We start from the raw sequence: 22,936 nt of genomic DNA, 5'->3' as shown, positions 1-22,936 counted from the left end.
CGTCCATGATATATATCAGCCACCTTTCTTCTAAACTTTATCTTACTTGCGACGTATTTTGCCTCACTGATTTAATTCTTCAATTGTGTTTTGTTTACTCCGCTTTATTGAACACAGCACGAGAGATGGTTAAAAAATGCCATTACAATTTTAATTTCAACATTGCAAACTAGTTACAGTGTTAATCATTGTTATGAAACTGGAAGCTTTTACAGTTAAGTCTGTTATTTCCTGTTTCGGTTATTTTTGGGTGAGCCACTTCCTCCTTTGCCAGTGCAACAGCCTGCCAGAACTGCATTCCCATTCTGACATGTCTATCCACGGCCTCTTCTACTGTAAAGATGAAGCCACACTCAGGTTGGAGGAACAACACCTTATATTCCGTCTGGGTAGCCTCCAACCTGATGCAATAAACATCGACTTCTCTAACTTCCGCTAATGCTCCATCTCCCCCTCGTACCCCATCTGTTATTTATTTTTATACACACATTCTTTCTCTCACTCTCCTTTTTCTCCCTCTGTCTCTCTGACTGTACCCCTTGCCCATCCTTTGGGTTCCCCCCGCCCTGTCTTTCTTCCCGGACCTCTTGTCCCATGATCCTCTCATATCCCCTTTGCCAATCACCTATCCAGTTCTTGGCTCCATCCCTCCCCCTCCTGTCTTCTCTTATCATTTTGGATCTCCCCCTCCCCTTCCCTCTTTCAAATCTCTTACTAGCTCTTCCTTCGGTTAGTCCTGACGAAGGGTCTCGGCCTGAAACTTCGACTGCACCTCTTCCTATAGATGCTGCCTGGCCTGCTGCGTTCACCAGCAACTTTGATGTGTGTTGCCAGAACTGCAGGGAGCGTTGCACATATTTATCGCTGGTCACTGCCCCTCATTGCGAGATAGTGGCTTCAGGGCTATATGCAACAGATTGATAACGGGGTGGGGAGGATGTTGTGAGCATTGACTGTACCAACCGAATTACCTCTGTGTTGGAATTAAGAGAAAACTAATGAATGTGCGCGTTATATTTATGCTGGACTGTTCAGGCCATTACCGGCATCTTGTAATCCGTCAATATTTGTGCCTCATTTAAATTGAAAGGGAAACTGTTGGAAACGTTTAGCACAACGGGAGCATCTTTGGAGGTCCACGTTCTGATCTGGACACTCACCATTTCTCCTTCCACCGATCTAGTCTGACGTACTGCGCTTCTAGCAATTAAATTTCAATTTTATATTACAATATTTTATTCTCTTCATCCGAGAGTAAATGCAACGACCATTTTCTTTGGAGCGTAGAAGGTTGAGGGGGGATTTGATAGAGGTATTTAAAATTATGAGAGGGATAGATAGGCTTTTTGACGTGGATAGGCTTTTTCCATTGAGAGTGGGGGAGTTTCAATCAGGAGGACATGAGTTGAAAGTTAATAGGAAAAGTTTAGGGGTAACTTGAGGGGGAACTTCTTTACTCAGAGAGTGGTGGCTGTGTGATACGAGCTTCCAGCAGAAGTGGTTGAGGCAGGTTCGATGTTGTCATTTAAAGTTAAATTGGATAGCTATATGGACAGGAAAGGAATGGAGGGTTATGGGCTGAGTGCAGGTCGGTGGGACTAGGTGAGAGTAAGAGTTCGGCATGGACTAGAAGGGCCGAGATAGCCTGTTTCCGTCTGTAATTGTTATATAGTTATATGGTTGTATTAAGTCAGTGATTTAGATGGCAGAATCTAGTATCTAGTACAAAATAACGAACCTCGTTTGGTGACAGAACTCTTCGCAGGTTTCCTTTTCGTAGATGGAGACCAAAACTGGGGAAATAGATTTAGGATGAGATGGAACGATTTCACAGAAACATAAACAGCAACCTTCGTCACACAGGGGTGGCTGATTATGTGCAGTGAGATGCCGCAGGAAGAGGCAGAAGCAGTCTGCACGAGTACATGGAGGGGTAGGGTGTGGCGGGATATTGGCCCATCACAGGAAATTGGGACCACCGTGGTGGGCATCATCGTCAGCATGGTCTCGTTGGGCCAAAGTGTCAGATTCCATCCGGTATTGCTCTGTGACTATCATTGGGTTGCGCTAGATATCACTGGACAGACACACAGACATGATGTGGGAATTAATGGCAACGGGGAAAGCTTGGTCCCTAAGCCAACTGCTGCTCTGATACAGGGGATGGACATACCATCATGCTTTGCAAAGTAATCATACTCTGTCTGACTGACTGTCTGCTTGTTGTGTGTAATTCAGAGAATCACCAGCAGGGGGAGGTTCCTGCACCGGGAAAGAATTGTAAACAAGAAGAGGAGGATCAAGAATCGTCAGTCAGAATCAGAATGGACACAGGTATGTTCACTGCGATCTGTATAATTAAACTTTTGTCCTGATGGTGCAAATGTAGCCAAAAAGCCCATTGAAAGAGGCTTACACGGGCGCTAAGGGGAAGAGACAGAAATACCATCTAATGGGTTCATCAATCCTATAAACCGGCCTTGAGTACTGGAAAAACAAATAGGTACAGCACAGGAATATAGCACAAGAAATGGTCGAATTACTGTTCTCCCCATGCAATGCTTTATGAGGAAAGGGATCATTGTAGATAACTTGCATTTGCTGATGTGTTGCTTCATTAATGCATGGTTGGCCTGAGGGCCAAAGGTGTTTCATGTTCTTCTGTGAAATGTGACAGGACTCTGAAGGATATAAATAAAAGGTGGCTTGCACAAGGAACCGGAGGGCTATCAGGGCAATAAAGTAGGGTTAAATGGAATCCCAGTGCATGTTATATATTTAAACAGGGGCAATTCAACAAAGTGCTGAAGGAATTCAGAAAGTTAACCGTATGCATGGAGGGTGAGAAATAATCAATGATTTAGGCCAAGAGTCTCAGTACACTGATTCTATGCTGGCTTGGCCTCACAAAGCCAAGACAGGGCTGTCAAGGTGTTCGTCTGAATAAAGTCAGATTTAATTGTCAGTCATCCATGAATAGCAATGAATACAGACAAATGAGACATCGGTACTCTGGGGTCAAGGTGAAAGACGTAGTGCCAACAGTCATACAGCAGAAAGCACGCATCGCAGAGAACAAGATATCAACCATATAAAGATGTTAGTATGATACAGCCACGAGAGAGAAAAAAAAAATAATAGTCCTGACCCCATCCGTGAACGCCACAAAAAAAAAACGTAGACGACGAGCAAATTATTTCACAGAAACATTACTCTCCAGCTCAGGAAATTGCTCCTCATCTCTGTTAAAAAAAAGACACCCCTATATTCCAAATTGTCCCTTCTGGTCCTAAACTTCCTCAGTAAAGGAAATATCCTTTCCATCTCCAGTCTATTTCGGCCTTTCAATATTCGATAGGTTTCAGTGCGATCCCCCCTCGTTCTTCTAAACTCCTTCATAGCATGTACAGGCGTAGGGGTTTCAAACGCTTTCTCCACGTAAGCGTTGATGCCCTGGCAAGAATATACGAACCTCAGCCTTAGACACACCTAATAACATGGTCTTCCATAGCTGCCTGTGACAAGGAATTCCACGGATTCACCACACTCTGGTTAGGAGATTAAAGAGATCTGGTATGCCACTGAAGACTGGAAAATGTCGACAGATACAATGTGGAAAGCATTCCGACTGGTTTCAACACCGTCTAGTATACAGGCTCCAAAGCACAGGATCGACAGAGATTGCAGAGGGTTGTAGACACAATCACTTCTACCACATATCTCACTATCATAGTCATAGCACAAAAACAGGCCCTTTGATCCATATAGTCCACGGCAAACCATTAATCTGCCTAGTCCCATCCACCAGCACCTGTAACTCGGAGAGCCCTCCGTATCCTTCCCAACCACGGATTTATTGCATATTCATTTGATATATATTTTTTTGTTGTTTTGCACAGTTTGTTGTCGTTTGCACACTCACTGGTTCTATTACGGTTATTATATAGATTTATTCTATCAGAAGAAAATGAACTTCCAGGCTGTTTATAGTGACGTAAATGTGCAGTGATAATAAATTTAGTTTGGAAGTTGAAGAATCCTTCAATGTGATGGAGCAAGTAACGTTGAGAGAACTTATACCAACCCCCCCCCCCACCCCGATTCGTCACCCCCTTTGATGCGGCCTATGCTTCAGGTGTCAGATGGTGTCATTGGAACTCTGCTTAGCTGCAAAATCGTAAGTAGAGCTGGTAAAAGAAACTTGTTTCTTTTAAACTCCCTCAATCTCTGCAAAATCCATTGTCTACTCGGGGGCATATTCTACAGAAGTACGAGGGCTAGTACCAAGGAAGCAGACAAAGGTAGGGCTGTGCATACCAAAAAAGTAGACGAAGGGGAGGCTGTGGATGTTCTCTACATTGACTTTAATAAGGCCTTTGACAAGGTCCCACATGGGAGGTTAGTTCTGAAGGTTCAGACACCAGGTACCCATGGAAAGGTTGTAAACTGGATTCGAAATTGGCTGTGTGTGAGAAGACAGAGAGTGGTATTGGATGATTGCTTCTCAGACTGGAGGCCTGAGACTAGTGCCTGAAGAATCTGTGCTGGGACCATTGTTGTTTGTTGTCTATATTGTTGTGTTGGCGCGTGGCCAAATGGTTAAGGCGTTCGTCTTGTGATCTGAAGGTCGCTAGTAAGAGCCTTGGCTGAGGCAGCGTGTTGTGTCCTTGGGCAAGGCTCTTAACCACACATTGCCTTGCGACAACACCGGTGCCAAGCTACATGGGCCCTAATTCCCTCCCCTTGGACAACATCGGTGCGGTTGATAGGGGATACTTGCAGCATACTGCCGATCTTCCATACGACCTTGCCCATGCCTGCACCCTGGAAACCTTCCAAGGCGCAAATCCATGGCCTCACGAGTCTAACGGATGCTTATATTATCAATGAAATAAAAATATGTCAATGATATAGATAATAATGTGGTAAATTGGATCAGCAAGTTTGCTGATGACACTAGGATTGGAGGCCTGTGGACAACAAGGAAGGGGAAGGGGGAACATAAGAGGGAACTTCTTCACTCAGAGAGTGGTGGGAGTGTGGAACGAGCTGCCATCTGACGTGGCAAATACGGGCTCACTCTTAAGTTTAAGAATTAATTGGATAGGTACATGGATGGGTGAGGTCGGGAGGGTTATGGACTGGTGCAGGTCAATGGGACTAGCGGAATAATGTTTCGGCACAGACTATAAGGGCCAAATGGCCTGTTTTCTGTGCTGTAGTGTTCTATGGTTCCATAGGTGTTTGATAAGTTGGTGACCTATGGCAGAAGGAATGAGTTACACAGCACTCCTTACATGCAGTTGCATTTCAACCCTTTGAGTGATTACGCAGGAAGTTTGAAGTTAATAACTCATACACACATACACACCTACATATATATATGATTACAAAGGGAGATAACATCAGAAATATCTGAACTTTCACAACACTTTCGGCTTCATTTCCAGAACACAGAGGTACAGGGGAAAACAAAACAAAACAAAAAAAAACACTTTTATGTTGGACCAAAACGTGCCAATATCACAACAGCTAAATTAATGATTATATGCTCCACAGAATGAAAAACTGTAGTCGTTCTTTATTCATACTGTTTTTCAAAAGGATTATGCAGAAACAGTCGCAGTTTCCTCGAATGCACGAAGAAAAATCTACTTTGCAGAAATAATGGTGAAGAGGTGTGTGTTTTTGTTAATACTGATAGGAGGATTTAGACCATAAGACCATAAGACCATAAGACCATAAGACTAAGGAGCAGAAGTCGGCCATTCGGCCCATCGAGTTTGCTCCGCCATTTTATCATGAGCTGATCTATTTTATTCTATTTAGTCCCACTCCCCCGCCTTCTCACCATAACCTTTGATGTCCTGGCTACTCAGATACCTATCAATCTCTGCCTTAAATACACCCAATGACTTGGCCTCCACTGCTGCCCGTGGCAACACATTCCATAGATTCATCACCCTCTGACTAAAAAAATGTCTTCGCATTTCTGTTCTGAATGGGCGCCCTTCAATCCTTAAGTCATGCCCTCTCGTACTAGACTGCCCCATCATGGGAAACAACTTTGCCACATCCACTCTGTCCATGCCTTTCAACATTCAAAATGTTTCTATGAGGTCTCCCCTCATTCTTCTAAACTCCAAGAAATACAGTCCAAGAGCGGACAAACGTTCCTTATATGTTAATCCTCTCATTCCCGGAATCATTCTAGTGAATTTTCTCTGTACCCTCTCCAACGTCAGTACATTCTTTCTTAAATAAGGGGACCAAAACTGCCCAGAGTACTCCAAGTGAGGTCTCACCAGCGCCTTATAGAGACTCAACATCACATCTCTGCTACTATACTCTATTCCTCCAGAAATGAATGCCAACATTTAATTCGCCTTCTTCACTACTAACTCAAGCTGGAGGTTAACTTTAAGGGTATCCTGTACGAGGATTCCCAAGTCCCGTTGCATCTCAGAACTTTGAATTCATTTCCAATTTAAATAATAGTCTGCCCGTTTACTTTTCCTGCCAAAGTGCATAACCATACACTTTCCAACATTATACTTCATTTGCCACTTCTCTGCCTATTCTCCTAATCTATCTAAGTCTCTCTGAAGACTCTCCGTTTCCACAGCACTACCGGCCCCTCCACCTATCTTCGTATCGTCAGCAAACTTAGCCACAAAGCCATGTATTCCATAATCCACATCGTTGATGTACAATGTAAAAAGAAGCGGCCCCAACACGGACCCCTGTGGAACACCACTGGTAACCGGCAGCCAAACGGAATAGGATCCCTTTATTCCCACTCTCTGTTTCCTGCCAACAGCCAACGCTCTATCCACGTATGTAACTTTCCTGTAATTCCATGGGCTCTTTTTCTGTTAAGTAGCCTCATGTGTGGCACGGTGTCAAACGCCTTCTGAAAATCCAAATATACAATATCCACTGCATCTCCCTTGTCTAGCCGACTGGTAATTTCCTCAAAAAATTGCAATAGGTTTTTCCGGCAGGATTTTCCTTTAACTAATCCATGCTGAGTTCTGCCTATCTTGTCATATGCCTCCAGGTACTCTGTAACCTCATCCTTGACAATCGACTCCAACAACTTCCCATCCACCGATATCAAGCTAACAGGTCTATAATTCCCTTTTTGCTTCCTTGCCCCCTTCTTAAATAGCGGAGTGACATTTGCAATCTTCCAGTCCTCCGGAACCATGCCAGAATCTATCGACTTTTGAAAGATCATCGCTAATGCCTCCACAATCTCCACAGCTACTTCCTTCAGAACACGCGGGTGAATTCCATCTGGTCCAGGAGATTTATCTACCTTTAGACTATTCAGCTTCCTGAGTACTTTCTCTGTCGTAATTGTGACTGCGCACACTCTCTTCCCTGCCACCCTTGAGTGTCCGGTCTACTGCTGATGTCTTCCTCAGTGAAGACTGATGCAAAATACTCTTTCAGTTCCTCTGCCATCTCCTTTTCTCCCATTACAATTTCTCCAGCATCATTTTCTATCGGCCCTATATCTACTTTCAACTGTCTTTTACTCCTTATCTACTTGGAAAAGCTTTTAGTATCCTCTTTGATATTATTTGCTAGCTTCCTTTCATAGTTAATCTTTTTCCCTCTTAATGACCTTCTTGGTTTCCTTTTGTAAGGTTTTAATAACTTCCCAATCCTCTGTCTTCCCACTAATTTTTGCTTCCTTGTATGCCCTCTCTTTTGCTTTAACTTTGGCTTTGACTTCTCTTATCAACCACAGTTGCATCCTTTTTCCACTCGAAAGTGTCTTCTTTTTTGGAATATACCTGTCTTGCACCTTCCTCATTTCTCGCATAAACTCCAGCCACTGCTGCTCTGCTGTCTTTCCCGCCAGTGTCCCTTTCCAGTCAACTTTGGCCTGTCCGTCTCTCATGCCACTGTAATTTCCTTTACTCCACTGAAATACCGACACATCAGATTTCGGCTTCTCTTTTTCAAATTTCACAGTTATCTCAAGGATGTTATGATCAGTGGCTCCGAACGGTTCCTTCACCTCAATCTCTCTAATCACCTCCGGTTCATTACACAATGCCCAATCCAGTACAGCCATCTCGCAGACATTTTACAAATTCTCGCTCTTGATATGCAGTGCCGACATGATGTTCCCAATCCACTCGCATGTTAAAATCCCCCACAGTTATCATATCACTGCCCTTCTGACAAGCCTTTGCTATTTCCAGTTGTAATTTGTAGCCCACATCCCTGCAGTTGTTTGGAGGCCTATAAATAACTGCCATCGGGGTCCTTTTATCCCTGCTATTCCTTAGCTCAGCACATAAAGATTCTACACCTTCCGATCCTATATCACCTCTCTCTAATGATTTAATATCATTTCTTAACAATAAAACCACGCCCCCCTTCCTATCTTCCTATCCTTCCATTACACCGTGTATCCTTGGACGTTCAGCTCCCAGAGACATGCATCCTTTAGCTAGGTCCCAGTGATGGCCACAATATCATACCTGCCAATCTGTAGCTGTACAACAAGATCATCCACCTTGTTCCTTATGCTGCGTGCATTTAAGTACAGCACCTTAAGACCAGTATTTGATACTTTTCGCTTTGATTTCTCTGCAACTTTATTGCATTGCAACTCATCCCAATGGCTACAAATTTGCCTCATCACCTGCCTGTCTATCCTGACATCTTTACTGCTCACTATCTTAGATTTATTTCTGTTTTCCCCTTCCTCCGCTCTGTCATTCCGGTTCCCATCCCCCTGCCAAATTAGTTTAAACCCTCCCTAACAGCTCCATTAAACTTTCCCGCCAGGATATTGGTCCCCTTCGGGTTCAGGTGTAACCTGTCCATTTTGAACAGGTCATACTTCCCCCAGAAGAGATCCCAATTATCCAAGAATCTGAAGCCCTGCCCCCTACACCAGTCTCTCAGCCACGCATTCATCTGCCTGATCCTACTATTCTTGCCATCGCTAGTACATGGCACAGGTAGCAATCCCGAGATTATTACCCTGGAGGTCCTGCTTCTCAGCTTCCTTCCTAACTCCTGGAAATCTCTCTTCAGGACCTCCTCCTTTGTCCTATCTATGTCATTGGTACCAACATGTACCAAGACAACTGGCTGCTCACCCTCCCCCTTTAGAATATTCAGGACCCGATCCGAGACATACCGTACCCTGGCACCTGGGAGGCAACACACCATACAGGTATCTCTGTCAGGCTCACAGAATCTCCTGTCCGTTTCTCTGACTATGGAATCACCCACGACCACCGCATTTATCTTCTCCTTCCTTCTCTCCTGCACAACAGCGCCAGGCTCAGTGCCAGAGACCCGGTCACCGTAGGCGTCCCCTGTCTGGTCATCCCCCTCAACAGCATCCAGAACAAGATATTTGTTGCTAAGGGGGACAGCCACAGGCGTGCTCTCCACTATCCGGGCATTTCCCTTCCCTCTCGTGACATTGACCCAGTTTTCTGACTCCTGTAGCCTAGGAATGACTACCTCCCTGTAGCTCATGTCTAGCACCTCTTCACTTTCCCTGATAAGCAGTAGGTCATCAAGCTGCAGCTCCAGATCCCTAACACGGTCTCTGAGGAGCTGCATGTCGGTGCACCTGGCGCAGATGTGGCCATCAGGGAGGCTGGAGGTCAGAAGCAGTAACCCTGCAGGCATGCTATCTAATTCTACAGGAATGAAACAGGAAAAATACGTCTACCCACCCACTTACCTCGCCAAACAGACGAACTTTTTAAACCGTTAGCTCGTACCGTTCGCTGTGAGAGCCCTGTTGTTCCTGTCTGTCCGTGCTGATTCGCAAAAGGTCGGGGGGGGGGTGGGGGGAGAAAAAAGGAGTTGGCGCTTCGCTCTCGCCTCTTCCCGTTTACCTCCGAAGCCCGTTGAAGCCAAAGCCCTACACTCTGCTCGCACTCACTCCGCTGCCCGTTGTATAGGGTGGTCTCCTTTTTAAACTCTCCGCTCGGTCCTGTTGACGTCACGCGCCTGCGCAGTCTCGCCCTTCTTGGACTTGAAGAAGTCTTAAAAAAAAACTTTAGGTGGGGAGCACCGTTAATTTGGCATGAACCTATAGCATGCTGTATAGACATATATGATGCTGATGTTCTAATAATGATTTTGGAAAATCGAAGTCGGAAAAATAGTTTAAAGTGCACAGGGCTTGGGGAAAATTACACATGAAATCCAGCGTATATTATAATAAGGTTCGGCCAAACATTCATTGAGAGCTCACGCTAATGGATAGTCATTGATCATGTATAAGAACGTTGGGAGAGATTGATAAGGTAGAGAGTGACAATTCTGACTTACACTTCCTTATTCTAAGATCGAAATCCGGACTTGGGAACCGGCCATCAATAAGACTTGTAAGCATGAGAACATGTGGCTCCCCCGTTTTGTTCCTCTCACGAGACGATGAAGGCTAATCTGACCCAAGTCTCATATCCATGCTCCGATACGTATAGCATCCAAGAAGTCCAAACAGTCTTTAGTCTCGGCTGGAAACAGTAAATGAGAGCCCCTAGGCGTCCCCCTCCCCGACCCCAACCAGCACCATATTTAGAGTTCTCTAAGATAGAGAATGCCAAATGTTCACCACCAGCTTTGAGTAGAAACACGTCCATGATTGCATTTTAATTACATGACGACTCACTCAGAACCTTTCCTCCAGTTCTGGATATCCTCGCCTACCAAATCCACCGATTCAGGATCTTACATGAAACTAATAGATCCTAAGCAAAGACAAAAGCGTAGCAGATTTCACGACACATGCCGTCAATAATAATCCTGATCCTGATCCTGAGATGAGAAGGTGCTCAAACACCAGAGGCGCAGATGGGTGGTATAATAGGGTAGAACGAATTGTAAGCGGACTCGGCTAACAACATCACCAGGAAAATCAGGGTCTTACATAACAGCGGTACTGTGTGCGTGCGGGCACTCTCGCTTGAGTGTGTGTGTGTGTGTGTGTGTGTGTGTGTGTGTCGGTCCGACGAGCTCTGCCGCTTCTGACGATTGAATCAAATGCTGTAGCCCAGAGAAGTGCGATTCTATCTCCGAGTGTAATGGAAGGCAGATGTTGTGCTCTCGATATGGCGCTGCTGCCGTTCCCAGCGCTTGTTCTGTGTTTCTTCATAACTGTTTGTGAGGGCCTCCCGGACGGTTGGTGTTCAGAGAATCAACAGGGCGGTGCGTGGATGCGGGATAGAAGATTAGTTTACAAGAGCCGATCTACGTATTGAGCTGGGTATGGCATTTTAAATATCAGTAATTATTGAGCTGCATGCATTTCTCCTTTGTCGGTTTAACCTCATACGATTTTCTCATCCTTAGGTGAGTCTCAGCGTTTTACCATCGACGTAGAGCACAGTAAAATATCCGCAACCATCGGGGGAAATGCATCATTTTTAGTGCGGCCGTCGGGGGAGATCTCAAGTGGAAGCTGGACCTTTAACGAGAAAACGGTCTGTCAGTGGATCGATCAACTCGTGTCTATTGATAATTCTTATACATCGCGAGCTGAGCTATTCACCTCCACCGGGTCGCTGCTGCTAAAGACGGTGAACAAGGCAGACAGTGGAGAGTACCAGGTGAACATGGTTCCAGCCAGCGGCCCACAAACCTCAGCGACCGTCACTCTCGAAGTCACTGGTAAGTGAGACGTTGGTTATGGTCGCTCATTTATTGGAGGGCAGTTTTTTTTCTTTTTTTTTTCTTTGTTTCATCTTTACCTTCCAACTTACTTTGTTACACTATAAGTCACTGAGATGGTTTATCTTTTGTTGAACGGAAAATGTTAGCCAATACATAGGATAACTTTGCCCTGCATTTAGTATGGAATCTTGCCAGTTAGGCGTCGGCTGGATCAAAATAATAAGATCGCGGGGGCTTGTGGGTGTGGAACCCAAGGCCGTGTGACCCCAGCCCAGCGTGACTTTCACATCTAGCATGATTATGCCATTTTACTTTAAAAATGAACTGCTCTTTGACACAGGACTCATTTCAATTTTTCAGTCATTTCCGTTTAGTATTCGAACTGTGTGTGTATGCCTGGTTGTGTGTGTTTGTGTGTGTGGCATTGAGCTAATATCGCTTTGTGTGATCTTGAGGGCAGTTTAACCCCGGAATATCAGCTGAAGAACCCTGTGACGCCCCGGAACACACTGACAATAATGTCACCGCTCTGGAACACTGATAAACTCTTTCAAAGTAGACTTATAATGCAGAAGTTCAGGATCAGAAGAGAATCCCGCGTTGAAATATAAAACGATTAATAGAAAAACAGAGGGTGTGAAAAAATGTGTTTATCGGGGGTGAGAAGAATGTGTTTTGGCACCTGATGAAATTATCAATCTGATCAAATGTCTCGTGTGCATTGGCTCATGTGTTTAACTGGAAAGTTGCTTCTGTTGCTGCTGGCAAGGATGGAGTTCAGGTGAAGGATGCCCATTTGCTTTCAGTGCGAAGCAACTTCCAGAAAATCTATTTAACCACGCTAATTGCCCTAAAATATTCTCATGATGCGACCAGTGCTGTGTAATCTGAGCTTTCAGATTCTGCTCAATCATCTCAAATAACCACAGAGGAAAGTGTTGCATTTTACTCTGGTGACGAAAAGGACACAATAATGCGTTCTGACATAACTCTGAATTTAAAAAGAGAAATTATCAGAAACATCGGCAAGCTAGGCAGACATTATGGAGAGATAAATTTATCGCAATAGGCCCTCAGATGGATGACATTTCCTTGGATCCCGTTCTGAGAGATCAATGATTTTCTCAGCAAACCATGGGTTCCGTTCTGCTTTGTATGTGTGCTACCAGATTCTCACGAACGGGAAAATGTACGCACTGTTTAACCAATTTCCCCCTGGGATCAATATGACTATGACTATTACTGTTGCAACTTGACCACATCACTGCATCATCAACTGATCGAGGTAGATTTCATCTAAAGTCTCCTGTGTGACCTAGAAACTATTAAGTCTTTAGTTTATGCTAAGAATTGAATGCAGGTAACACTATACTTTGACAGATCTACAGGACAGCTTTTGGGTTGTTAAAGTAAATATTTGCATGCTTTCAATACACGTTCAGGGTCACTGTTTCAACTCGTGTGGAAACACAACGATGCCAGTGTTGGTTACCAATACACACTCGCTTTCAAATGCTGAACACGCATTTCATTGTCGCTTTCGAGCTAGAATTTGTTTATTGAGTGAGGAGCTTCACACTGTTCAATATTGTGAGTTATGCTTGTCGTAACAAAGTCAGACTTTTAAGCCAGTTTCACTTTCTATCAGCAAAGAAATATACTATAGATTCAAAGAGTCATACAACACGGAAACTCGCCATATGTGCTCCATCTAGGACATTGGGACTTGTAATTTGTGTGTGTTTCATTGCGATGTCCTCTCAGTATTTTAAGCTATTGTGACTACGCGCCCAAAGGCATCATACATTCCCCACCCTCCTCAGTCCTGGAATTTTTCCTGTGAAGAGTCGTCCTTATGTTTTTTTTCTTTTCCAGTTTGCAGTCCAACTATTACTCTGAGCTGAAAAAAGGCTGAAAAATTTGCATCACTTTAAATTGACATTATACAGTATAAAGGACAATTTGAGATGCGCAGTAACAAAGGCTATGTGCGCGGGAATATTTCAGCTACTGCCTGGACGCACATCTGCACAGCTCAGAGGGAACCCTAGTTGTTAATCTCCTCGGGATCCTCTCCAAACGAGAGATACAATTTCTCACTAGTGGAACACAAAACTGCTCACAGTACTCTAAGTGCTGTCTGACCCAGCGTTATATCAAATCAAATTTCTAACACATATTCCACTTCAATCGACCTCGTAGACTCCTAAGCAATTTTAATTTGGAATTTACACACTGGGCCTTTCAGTCTACTATGGTAATCAAGGACAGAGAAATAATGGATGGTAACATAAAGTTGTGACCGCAGGGGATTTTAATTTCCCAAATATCGATTGGGATTCCCATACTGTTAAAGGTCTAGAAGGGTTAGAGTTTCTAAAATGTGTTCAGAAAAGTTTTCTAAATCAATATATAGAGGTGCCAACTGGAGTGGATGCAATATTAGATCTCCTATTCGGAAACGAGTTAGGATAGGTGACGGAAGTGTGTTTATGGGGAGCACTTTGTTTCCAGTGATCATAACAAAATTAGTTTCAACTTGATAATGGAAAGGATAGATCTGGTCCTCGGGTTGGGGTACTAAACTGGAAAAAGGCCAAATTTGAAGAAATGAGAAAGGATCTAAAAAGCGTGGATTGGGACAGGTTGTTTTCTGGCAAGAATGTGATTGGTAAGTGGGAGGTCTTCAAAGGAGAAATTTTGAGAGTGCAGAGTTTGTATGTTCCTGTCAGGATTAAAGGCAAAGTGAATAGGAATAAAGAATGTTGGTTCTCAAGGGATATTGGAACTCTGATAAAGAGGAAGAGAGAGATATATGACATGTATCGGAAGCAGGGAGCAAATAAAGTGCTTGAGGAGTATAACAATGCAGAAAGACACTTAAGAAATAAATCAGGAGGGCTAAAAGAAGACATGAGGTTGCTTGAGGCAAATCAGAGTAGATAAATCCCCAGGACCTGTCAGGGTATACCCTCGGACCTAGGAGACTAGTGTTGAAATTGCAGGGGCCCTGGCAGATATATTTAAAATGTCGGTATCTACGGGTGATGTGCTGGAGGATTGGAGAGTGGCTCATGTGGTTCCGTTATTTAAAAAAGGCTCTAGAAGTATTCCGGGAAATTATAGGCCGGTAAGTTTGACGTCGGTAGTAGGTAAATTATTGGAAGGGGTACTGAGAATTAGGATCTAAAAAGTATTTGGATAGACAAGTACTTATTAGGGAAATCCACATGGCTTTGTGCGTGGTAGGTCATGCTTAACCAATCTATTAGAGTTATTCGAGGAGGTAACCAGGAAAGTGGATGAAGGGAAGGCAGTGGATGTTGTCTACATGGACTTCAGTAAGGCCTTTGACCAGATCCCACATGGGAGTTTAGTTAGGAAGGTTCAGTCGCTAGGTATACTTGGAAAGGCAGTAAATTGGATTCGACATTGGCTCAATGGAAGAAGCCAGAGAGTGGTGGTAGAGAATTGCTTCTCTGAGTGGAGGCCTGTGACTGGTGGTGTGCCACAGGGATCAGTGCTGGGTCCATTGTTATTTGTCATCTATATCAATGATCTGGATGACAATGAGGTAAATTGGATCAGCAAATTTGCTGATGATACAAAGGTTGGAGGTGTAGTGGACAGTGAGGAATTTACCTTGCAGAGGTATTTGGACCAGCTGGAAAAAATGGACTGAAAAATGGCAGATGACGTTTAATGCAGACAAGTGTGAGGTATTGCACTTTGGAAGGACAAACCAAGGAACAGCATAAATGGTAGGGCACTGAGGAGTGCAGGGGAACAGAGGGATCTGGGAATCCAATTAAAACATTCCTTAAAGTGGCGTCACAGGTAGATAGGGCCGTAAAGAGAGCCTTTGGTACATTGGCATTTATAAATCAAAGTATTGAGTATAAGAATTGGAATGTTCTGGTGAGGTTGTATATGGCATTGGTGAGAGCTAATTTGGAGATTTGTGTACAGTTTTGGTCACCAAATTACAGGAAGGATTTTAATAAGGTTGAAAGGGTGCAGAGAAGGTTTACAAGGATGTTGCCAGGACTTGAGAAACTCATTTACAGAGAAAGGTTGAATAGGTTACGACTTTATTCCCGGGAGCGTAGAAGAATGAGTGGAGATTTCATAGAGGTATATAAAATGATGATGGGTCGAGATAGAGTGAATTGAAAAAGGCTTTTTCCACTGAGGCTAGGGGTGAAAAAAAAATCTGAGGCCATGGGTTAAGGGTGAAGGGAGAAACGTTTATAGGGAACATTGGGGGTGTGGGCTTCTTCACACAGAGAGTGGTGGGAGTGTGGAATGAGCTGCCAGATGAAGTGATAAATGAGGGGTCACTTTTAACATTTAAGAAAACCTTACACAGGTACATGGATAAGATGTGTTTGGGGGATATGGTCCAGGTGCAGATCAGTGGGGCTAGTCAGAAAACTTGTTCAGCACAGCCAAGAAGGGCCAAAAGGTCTGTTTCTGTGCTGTAGTGTTCTATGGTTCTATGGTAAATTAGCAGCCAATTTGCCGTAATTGTTCATTTAAGTCTACAGGGAATAATTTTCCAGGTCATGTTTGCCAGAGCTCTGGTAACTGAGGAGCAGGTAGAACTGGTCAGTTAAAATAATGGAGAGCTATGTCTGCTCATCTGCGGCAGTTACCGAGGGGCATACTGAGCCATGCTTGTAAGCAGGATGGTTCAGATCCAGTCTTCACAGTGCAACATCATTTGACATCATGACGTATTGTGGAGTGAAGCTCCCGAAGTTCTGAGAAGTAGAAATGTTTCTCAGAACACAGAGCCCTGAGCAGTACGAATGTAACTTCACGAAGTTGAGGAAGCAAATCCTTCGGTAATAAAATACAGCCACTGGATAAACTAAACGACCTAACCTTGTAGTTTTTGCAGAGCTTCAAAGAACACAACGTTCAGGTGTATAGTCAGAAAGAGCTGGAAACACTCCGAAGGTCATGCAGCGTCTGTGAAAGGAAGAACAGCGGTTGGCAACCTAATGTAGGACGGAGAGGCGGGAGAACAATAACGGCACATTCAAATGTGAAATGAACTATCACTGGATAGGGACAGTATTCCTCAAACAATTCCACAGAGAATTTTAGACTTGAATCGTTTCTTGCTACACTGAGGCTACCTGACTGCTGGAGTGTTTACTGGGATTCCTGTTTTTTTATTATTATTATTATTTAATATTTCCTGCGTCTCCAAAGTTTCCATTCTCTTTTGCTTAAAATTCTGTTAAATCCAAATCAACGGGAGAATGAAACTAAATATTCAGTTAACCCATCCTGATAGACGGAGGACCAGTGATGTGCACTCCCAGCGATATAGCAGCCAGCATAATCGAAACCCCACCCACAATAGACATTTGCTCTTCTCTGTTCCCCTACCCCTCCCCTCGGACAAACAATACAAAGCGTGAGAGCACGTATCAACAGGCATAAGGTCATAAGATGGAATCTTGCCTTTGCAATCTCCCTTAGCGTTTGATGGTGATGACCTTTTGTGGTAGCTCTTACGCTTTATTCTTCATTGTTCCTCTTTTACCTTATTCTAGCCCAATGTACTGTCTAATGATTTGATCTGTGGAAACAGTATGCAAGAAAAGACATGTACCATGATACAATGTGACAATAGTAAAGTGTACCATTCTGCAGGACAGGACTCATTACAAGCAGGCCTAGTCAATGGGAAGGGGATTGAGATGTTCACACGACCGGAAGAAAGCATGGACACAGAGGGTTGAGTGGCCCACTTGTATTGGTAAAACATGGTCTGGAATTTCAAGGACCTCCGAATGATTGTGCCCGGTCGTGTTTCATTATTATTTTTTTCTTTTGGCATTACTTTGCTTCAAGCAAGAATTAGAAGAGTGATTTTAATATTGCATTGTACTGTGACTAAATCATTCTCTCTACATGAAACCAGGAATAACAGAATCGGTATCAGAACTAGGTTTAATATAATTGGTATATGTCATGCAATATGCGGTGTTGTGGCAGTACATTGCAATGCAACATTCGAACAATAATTTAAAATTACAATATGTATATTGAAAAATAAATAATTAGTACAAAACGAGTGGGAAATAGTGAGTAGGTACCATTGTACAATCAGCAATCGGATCAAGAAGCTGGTCCTGAAACGCTGACTGTGTGTCTTCAACCTTCCGTACCTCCTCCATAACGAGAAGATGACTTGGTCTTGATGATGGGGGATCCTAACGATAGGTGCTGCCCCAAAGTATCACATTTCTGTGGTGTCCTCGATGATGGGGAGGCTAGTGCCCATGATGGAACAGGCTGAGTTTACAACCGTCAGCAGCTTTTTCCGATCCTGTGCAGTGGCCGATCCTCCTCAATTGCCAAGCAGGGTGCTTGTTATTGCTCCAGACACTAATTCGCAGCTAGATTATGTGACAGACGTCAACTTACGACTTGTATATCAGACTTAAGGTTGAAGTTGATAGCGCTCAAAAACGATAACAGTATATTCCAATATTTCCTGCAATTTCAGCCGAATTCTATTTGAAATAACCTTCCTTGAAATGGGTGTCTTTTGACATTGCAAATCAAATAAGCCCTGCGCTTTTCCGCAATTGTTTATCAATTGACTGAAACCACCAGCAATGTCAACTTCTCAAGTAGCCATTTGACCGTCAAATCATGCAGCAACTTGTCATAACAAAGGCAGGAATGTAGTCATTCAAAGTGGAGCTCGGCTCGTAAATGTATGTGATGGATTGACGGTGGAATTGATCAATTAGAGTTACAGTGTCAGAGAGCAAAACAGCAGAAACACAATCGCTTCACTCCAAGCTGACCACAGTGCCCATCCGGCTCGTTCCTGTTTCATGTGTTCAGCCCGTGCACCTCCAAACACATCCTTAACAAGGTGTTTCTTAAATGATACGATTGTACCTTCCTTAGTCATTTCTTCTGGCACCTCGTTCTATGTACTCACTACCCTGTGTCTTGTGTTTTCACATCATTCTCTTCTTACCCTAGACACCTGTCCCTTGTTTTGGACTACCTGAACCTCGATAAAAAAGACCTTTACCACGCACATTTTCTGTGACGTTCAGAACCTTCAACACCATTACCTCTAACCCGGGTCTTCGTGTCCTGCCAACATCCTTGTATTTATTTTTGGAGTACTCTTTCCAGATTAACTACGTCATACTAGCAGAGGGTGACCATATGAAACGTCTTTCCTCCTGTTACCTGTGTTTCTATGCAATCCACTCTGCAGAAATCCACACTAGTTGGGGGTGGGGGGTGGACATTGTGTGGAAGATATTGACTTTATTCGGTCCGCACGTGTGAATGAGAGGCCAATTAATTCGCAACACAAGTAGAAAGGCACACATTATCCTTGCCTTCATCGGTCAGGGTGTTGAGTTAAAAAGTTGGGAAGTAATGATACAGTGTTCAGAACTTTGGACGGGTCGCATCAGGAGTACTCTGTGCAGTCTGGTCACACCATTACCTGAAGTAAATAGAGGTTTTTGACTGAATGCTGAAAATGTTCAGCTGAATGCTGCCTGGCCGAGAGGTTAGACAAAGCTGTACTGTTTTCTATGGAGCATTGGTGACTGAGAGGAGACCTGACAGAAGTTTTATAAAGTTAAAAGTGGATAGAGTCGTTTTACTACTGCGGAAATGTCACTCTGGAGACGAGGGTTTTATGAACCGAAGCAGGAAATTTAAACAAGATGAGCATTTCAAGTTTTATTTTTGCACTGACAGCTGCATGTCTGGAAAGGGCTGCCATGGAGGTGAGAGGGATTCAGGGTACTGACGTTTAGGAGGGACTCAAACACACACAGGAGCAGACGTGGAATGGATGATATGGAAGCTGTGCAGGCCCAGGTGCATTTTAAAGTGACACCGTGGCCGGCAGCCATATCAAGGGCCAAATGCGTTGTCTGTATGATATACTGGTTCATATTCTGTGATCCATTACCAGTAAGAGAGCAGTTCAGACTCACAATTTCATTGACAACTGTTCTTTTTTGTAAATGTTTTAAGCCTTTTTCCATTGTGAACAATCTCCAATCCACCAAAACTATTCGCTCCATTCAGCAATGTCTTCCAATAACCTACTGTAGAAAGTTGTCTCTGCATCACTCGTGTGTTCTGCAATGAACACGTAAGTTGCTTAAAACAAAGGTAATCGAGTGAGTTTATTGTCTAATCCATTCCATAAACTTTATTGGTTAATTCAAACATTAAACAGACCGGGTATATGTGTAAAATCATGTGAGCACACAGATAAATTGGTCGCCGTTTTTTTTTCTCTCGCGACTTGGTGCATAATTAATTGCGGGGCATTCGCTTAAGGTGAGAGAGAACAGATCTAATAGGAGCCTCAAGGGCAACATTACCACCAGGAGGGTGATCGATATATGGAGCAAGCTGACAGGGGAAGAGTCTGAGATAGGGGCAGTAACGATAATTAAAGGTATAATGATAGAAAGGTAAGGATTTAGTGAGATACGAGCCAAACGTGGCAACTGGGACTACTTTCATTTGGAATCTGAGTCGGTGTAGACCAGTCACACTAAGGCCCTGTGTCCACACTGGAAATCTTTATTCCTCTGTGTCCACTAAGATTTTGAGTATGCATTTTAAACTGTAATAAAACAAAACCCCTGTTTGCAAAGTCAATCAAAGGAGAATGGATTTTGACTGTGTTTTTCTCCACTGGATTACCATAATCTCATAAGACCTTAAGACATAGGAGCTGAATTAAGCCATTTGGCCCAGATTCTACTCTGCAATCCACGATGGCTGACCTGTTCTCCCTTCAACTCCATCCACCTGCCTTCTCCCCACAACCTTTAATTTTCTGACTAATCTAAAACCTGCCAACTTCTGCTTTAACTATTCTCAGTGACTTGGCCTCCACATGCAGCTGCGGCAACAAATTCCATAGATTTACCACCCTCTTGCTGAAATTCCGCCTCATCCCTGTTCCAATGGACATCACTCTAATCTCAGGTTTTGCCCACTAAATCTAGACTCGCCCACTATAGGAAGCATCCTGTCCACATCCACTCTATCTCGGCCTTTCAATTCTTCAAAGGTTTTCAATGGTATCTCATTATCTCTTCGTTTTCATTTCCAGAACAAGTTGTACCACCTCCAAGCGGGTTGTCACGTAGAGCAATAGCCGGGATTGTGATTGGAGTCGTTGCTGGAGTGGCGCTGGCGAGTGGTTTAGTTTTCTGGATCATCAAGACAATGACAAGCAGGTAAATGAATTTCATTCGAACCTGCCCTGCATTTTGGTAATATTCTCCGATGCATGATGTCCAAGTGTAACCAGAGATTACGAAATTTAACACGTCGTTCTGTGTATCATTCCAGCTATAACCTCACTCGCATTGTGTCTGTCAGTTATTCAACGTTCATTGAAATCTGCTCCTTTTTATTGTACAGGGATCTAATGAATTCTGTGAAGGGGTCAGGGTGGGCTGATAGTGACTTTCACTGCTTTGTTACGAATAACTTAATTTCCCGCTTTCTGCTACGCGTACATGTTTTTCAGGTCCCTTCGGGATATTCAGTGTCAAATTCGTGCCACTGGACACATGCCATCTATATTAAGGAGAACTCATTACTCGAAAATATATAATTTTAATATAGATGCCATGTGTACAATGGCAAGTCATCTCCTCGGTGGATTACTTCAGTCTGTGTGGTAAAATTCCCGCTAGAAAACCCTGAGTGACTATAAATCACCACGTGACACAGTGTCTAGAGCCGCCGGCCGGTATTTCCAGTGGCGTGGGTTTCAACCAGAGATCATGTGTTATCTGCCTGTTGAATTTGCTCTAAAATTTTACCACGTGAGGTTACCCTTACATCCAAACAAGATGCAGATTGGTTAATTCACTTTATTTAGTCATGAGGTGGAGTCATTGGGGATTAATGAGAATACCAAAAATTAGAGGCAGGACTCGTTTAATCGGCCCCTCTAACGTGTTCTACAATCCAATGCCATCTGTCCACATCTCCCATTCTGCCCAAATTCCTCTTTGCCTTTAACCTTCCATGCAACCTACCCCGACAATGACCTGTCCTCCACCTCACAGCAGGACTGCGAAATCCAGAGATCCTCCAACCTCTGCCAGAAGCAGCAACCTCTCAGAGTAATAAACAACCGCGGTTCCTGTCAACCCCCCACCTACCAATCCTGTGCTACTGACCCCACGATCAAGACTCTCCCGAGGTGTAAAACACAACCACATCCGTCCTGTCCTCTACCCTCGGGAACCGCTATGCTTCAGTAAGGATACCCCCAATCCTCTATCAGCCCGAGCAACTTGCACACAAATTAGAACACAGAACATTGCAGCACAGGAACAGACCTTCTGTCCCACAGCATTGTGCCAAACTAATTATATTAGTAACCAAACCCAACCAAATGAATCCATTCTGCCTACCAAATGCAGATTTCCAAGGTTCTGTTCATTCATATCCCTATCTAACAGCCTTTTGAACAACACCATCGCATATCACTCCATCACCACCCAAGACAGCCACCACTTTTTGTGTCGAAAACGTTCCCACATTTAATTTGAATGTATCCCTCCCACTTTAAGTGCATTCCTTCCGGTTTTAGATATTTCAATGCAAGGAAAATAATACTATACCCCTAGCTAAGCCTCTCATGATGAGTCGCTCCACGTATCACAGCAACGAATCTCCCTTCGACTGCCTCCAGTTCCAGTCTCTCCTTAAAGAAATGAACCCAATCCATGCCCGTCAGTCCCGATGTGGCCTTGCCAACATATCGGCTGTGTATCCATACCTACTTCTTCCTAAACTCCAACCTTCTGCCAATGAAAAGGATTTGGACAAATGGGTGCTTAGTGATTGGCACAGTCGTGGGGTCGAATGGCCTATTTTTGCCCGCTCCATGTACCTTCACCAAGGGTTATTCCATTCACCTTTCGTGGCCCGGCTACCGATCACGAATAAGCTTCCTACCCCTTCCCCCCACGCACACACACACACACACACACACACACACACACACACGGAGGACCACATCCCGAGAACTGATTTACTGCTCTCCAGGGTTCCGCTACTGTGGGCAAGACATGGGCTCCTCCACTTGCAGCCATCTCAGCCACTGTAACGAGTGATCTGAAGGAGATCATCAAACAGTGGGGCATTTGACAAAGATTCGCTGGCAGTGTGGTGGTAGCAGAATTCTAAATATAAAAATTTATTGCTACCATCCCCAGCA

General features: G+C 43.9%; 1 protein-coding gene across 3 annotated transcripts in view; it reads left to right on the top strand.

Moving 5' to 3' along the window:
• Positions 1-22,936, top strand: part of LOC134341622 (carcinoembryonic antigen-related cell adhesion molecule 1-like) — a 29,115-nt gene that overhangs the window by 712 nt on the left and 5,467 nt on the right. For all 3 annotated transcript variants that reach the window (XR_010016798.1, XM_063039522.1, XM_063039521.1), the window contains exons 2-4: positions 2,239-2,334; positions 11,347-11,664; positions 20,807-20,933. Coding sequence is in view for 2 of the 3 variants with exons in the window: in XM_063039521.1 (XP_062895591.1) it covers positions 2,239-2,334; positions 11,347-11,664; positions 20,807-20,933 (541 nt within the window). In the remaining variant the exon portion in view is untranslated. The remainder of the gene's footprint in view (positions 1-2,238; positions 2,335-11,346; positions 11,665-20,806; positions 20,934-22,936) is intronic.

This window comes from Mobula hypostoma, unplaced genomic scaffold (genome assembly GCF_963921235.1).
Source record: "Mobula hypostoma unplaced genomic scaffold, sMobHyp1.1 scaffold_36, whole genome shotgun sequence".
Classification (NCBI taxonomy): domain Eukaryota; kingdom Metazoa; phylum Chordata; class Chondrichthyes; order Myliobatiformes; family Myliobatidae; genus Mobula; species Mobula hypostoma.
The sequence above is the reverse complement of the archived record's forward strand: the minus strand, read 5'-3'. Positions and strand labels throughout refer to the sequence as shown.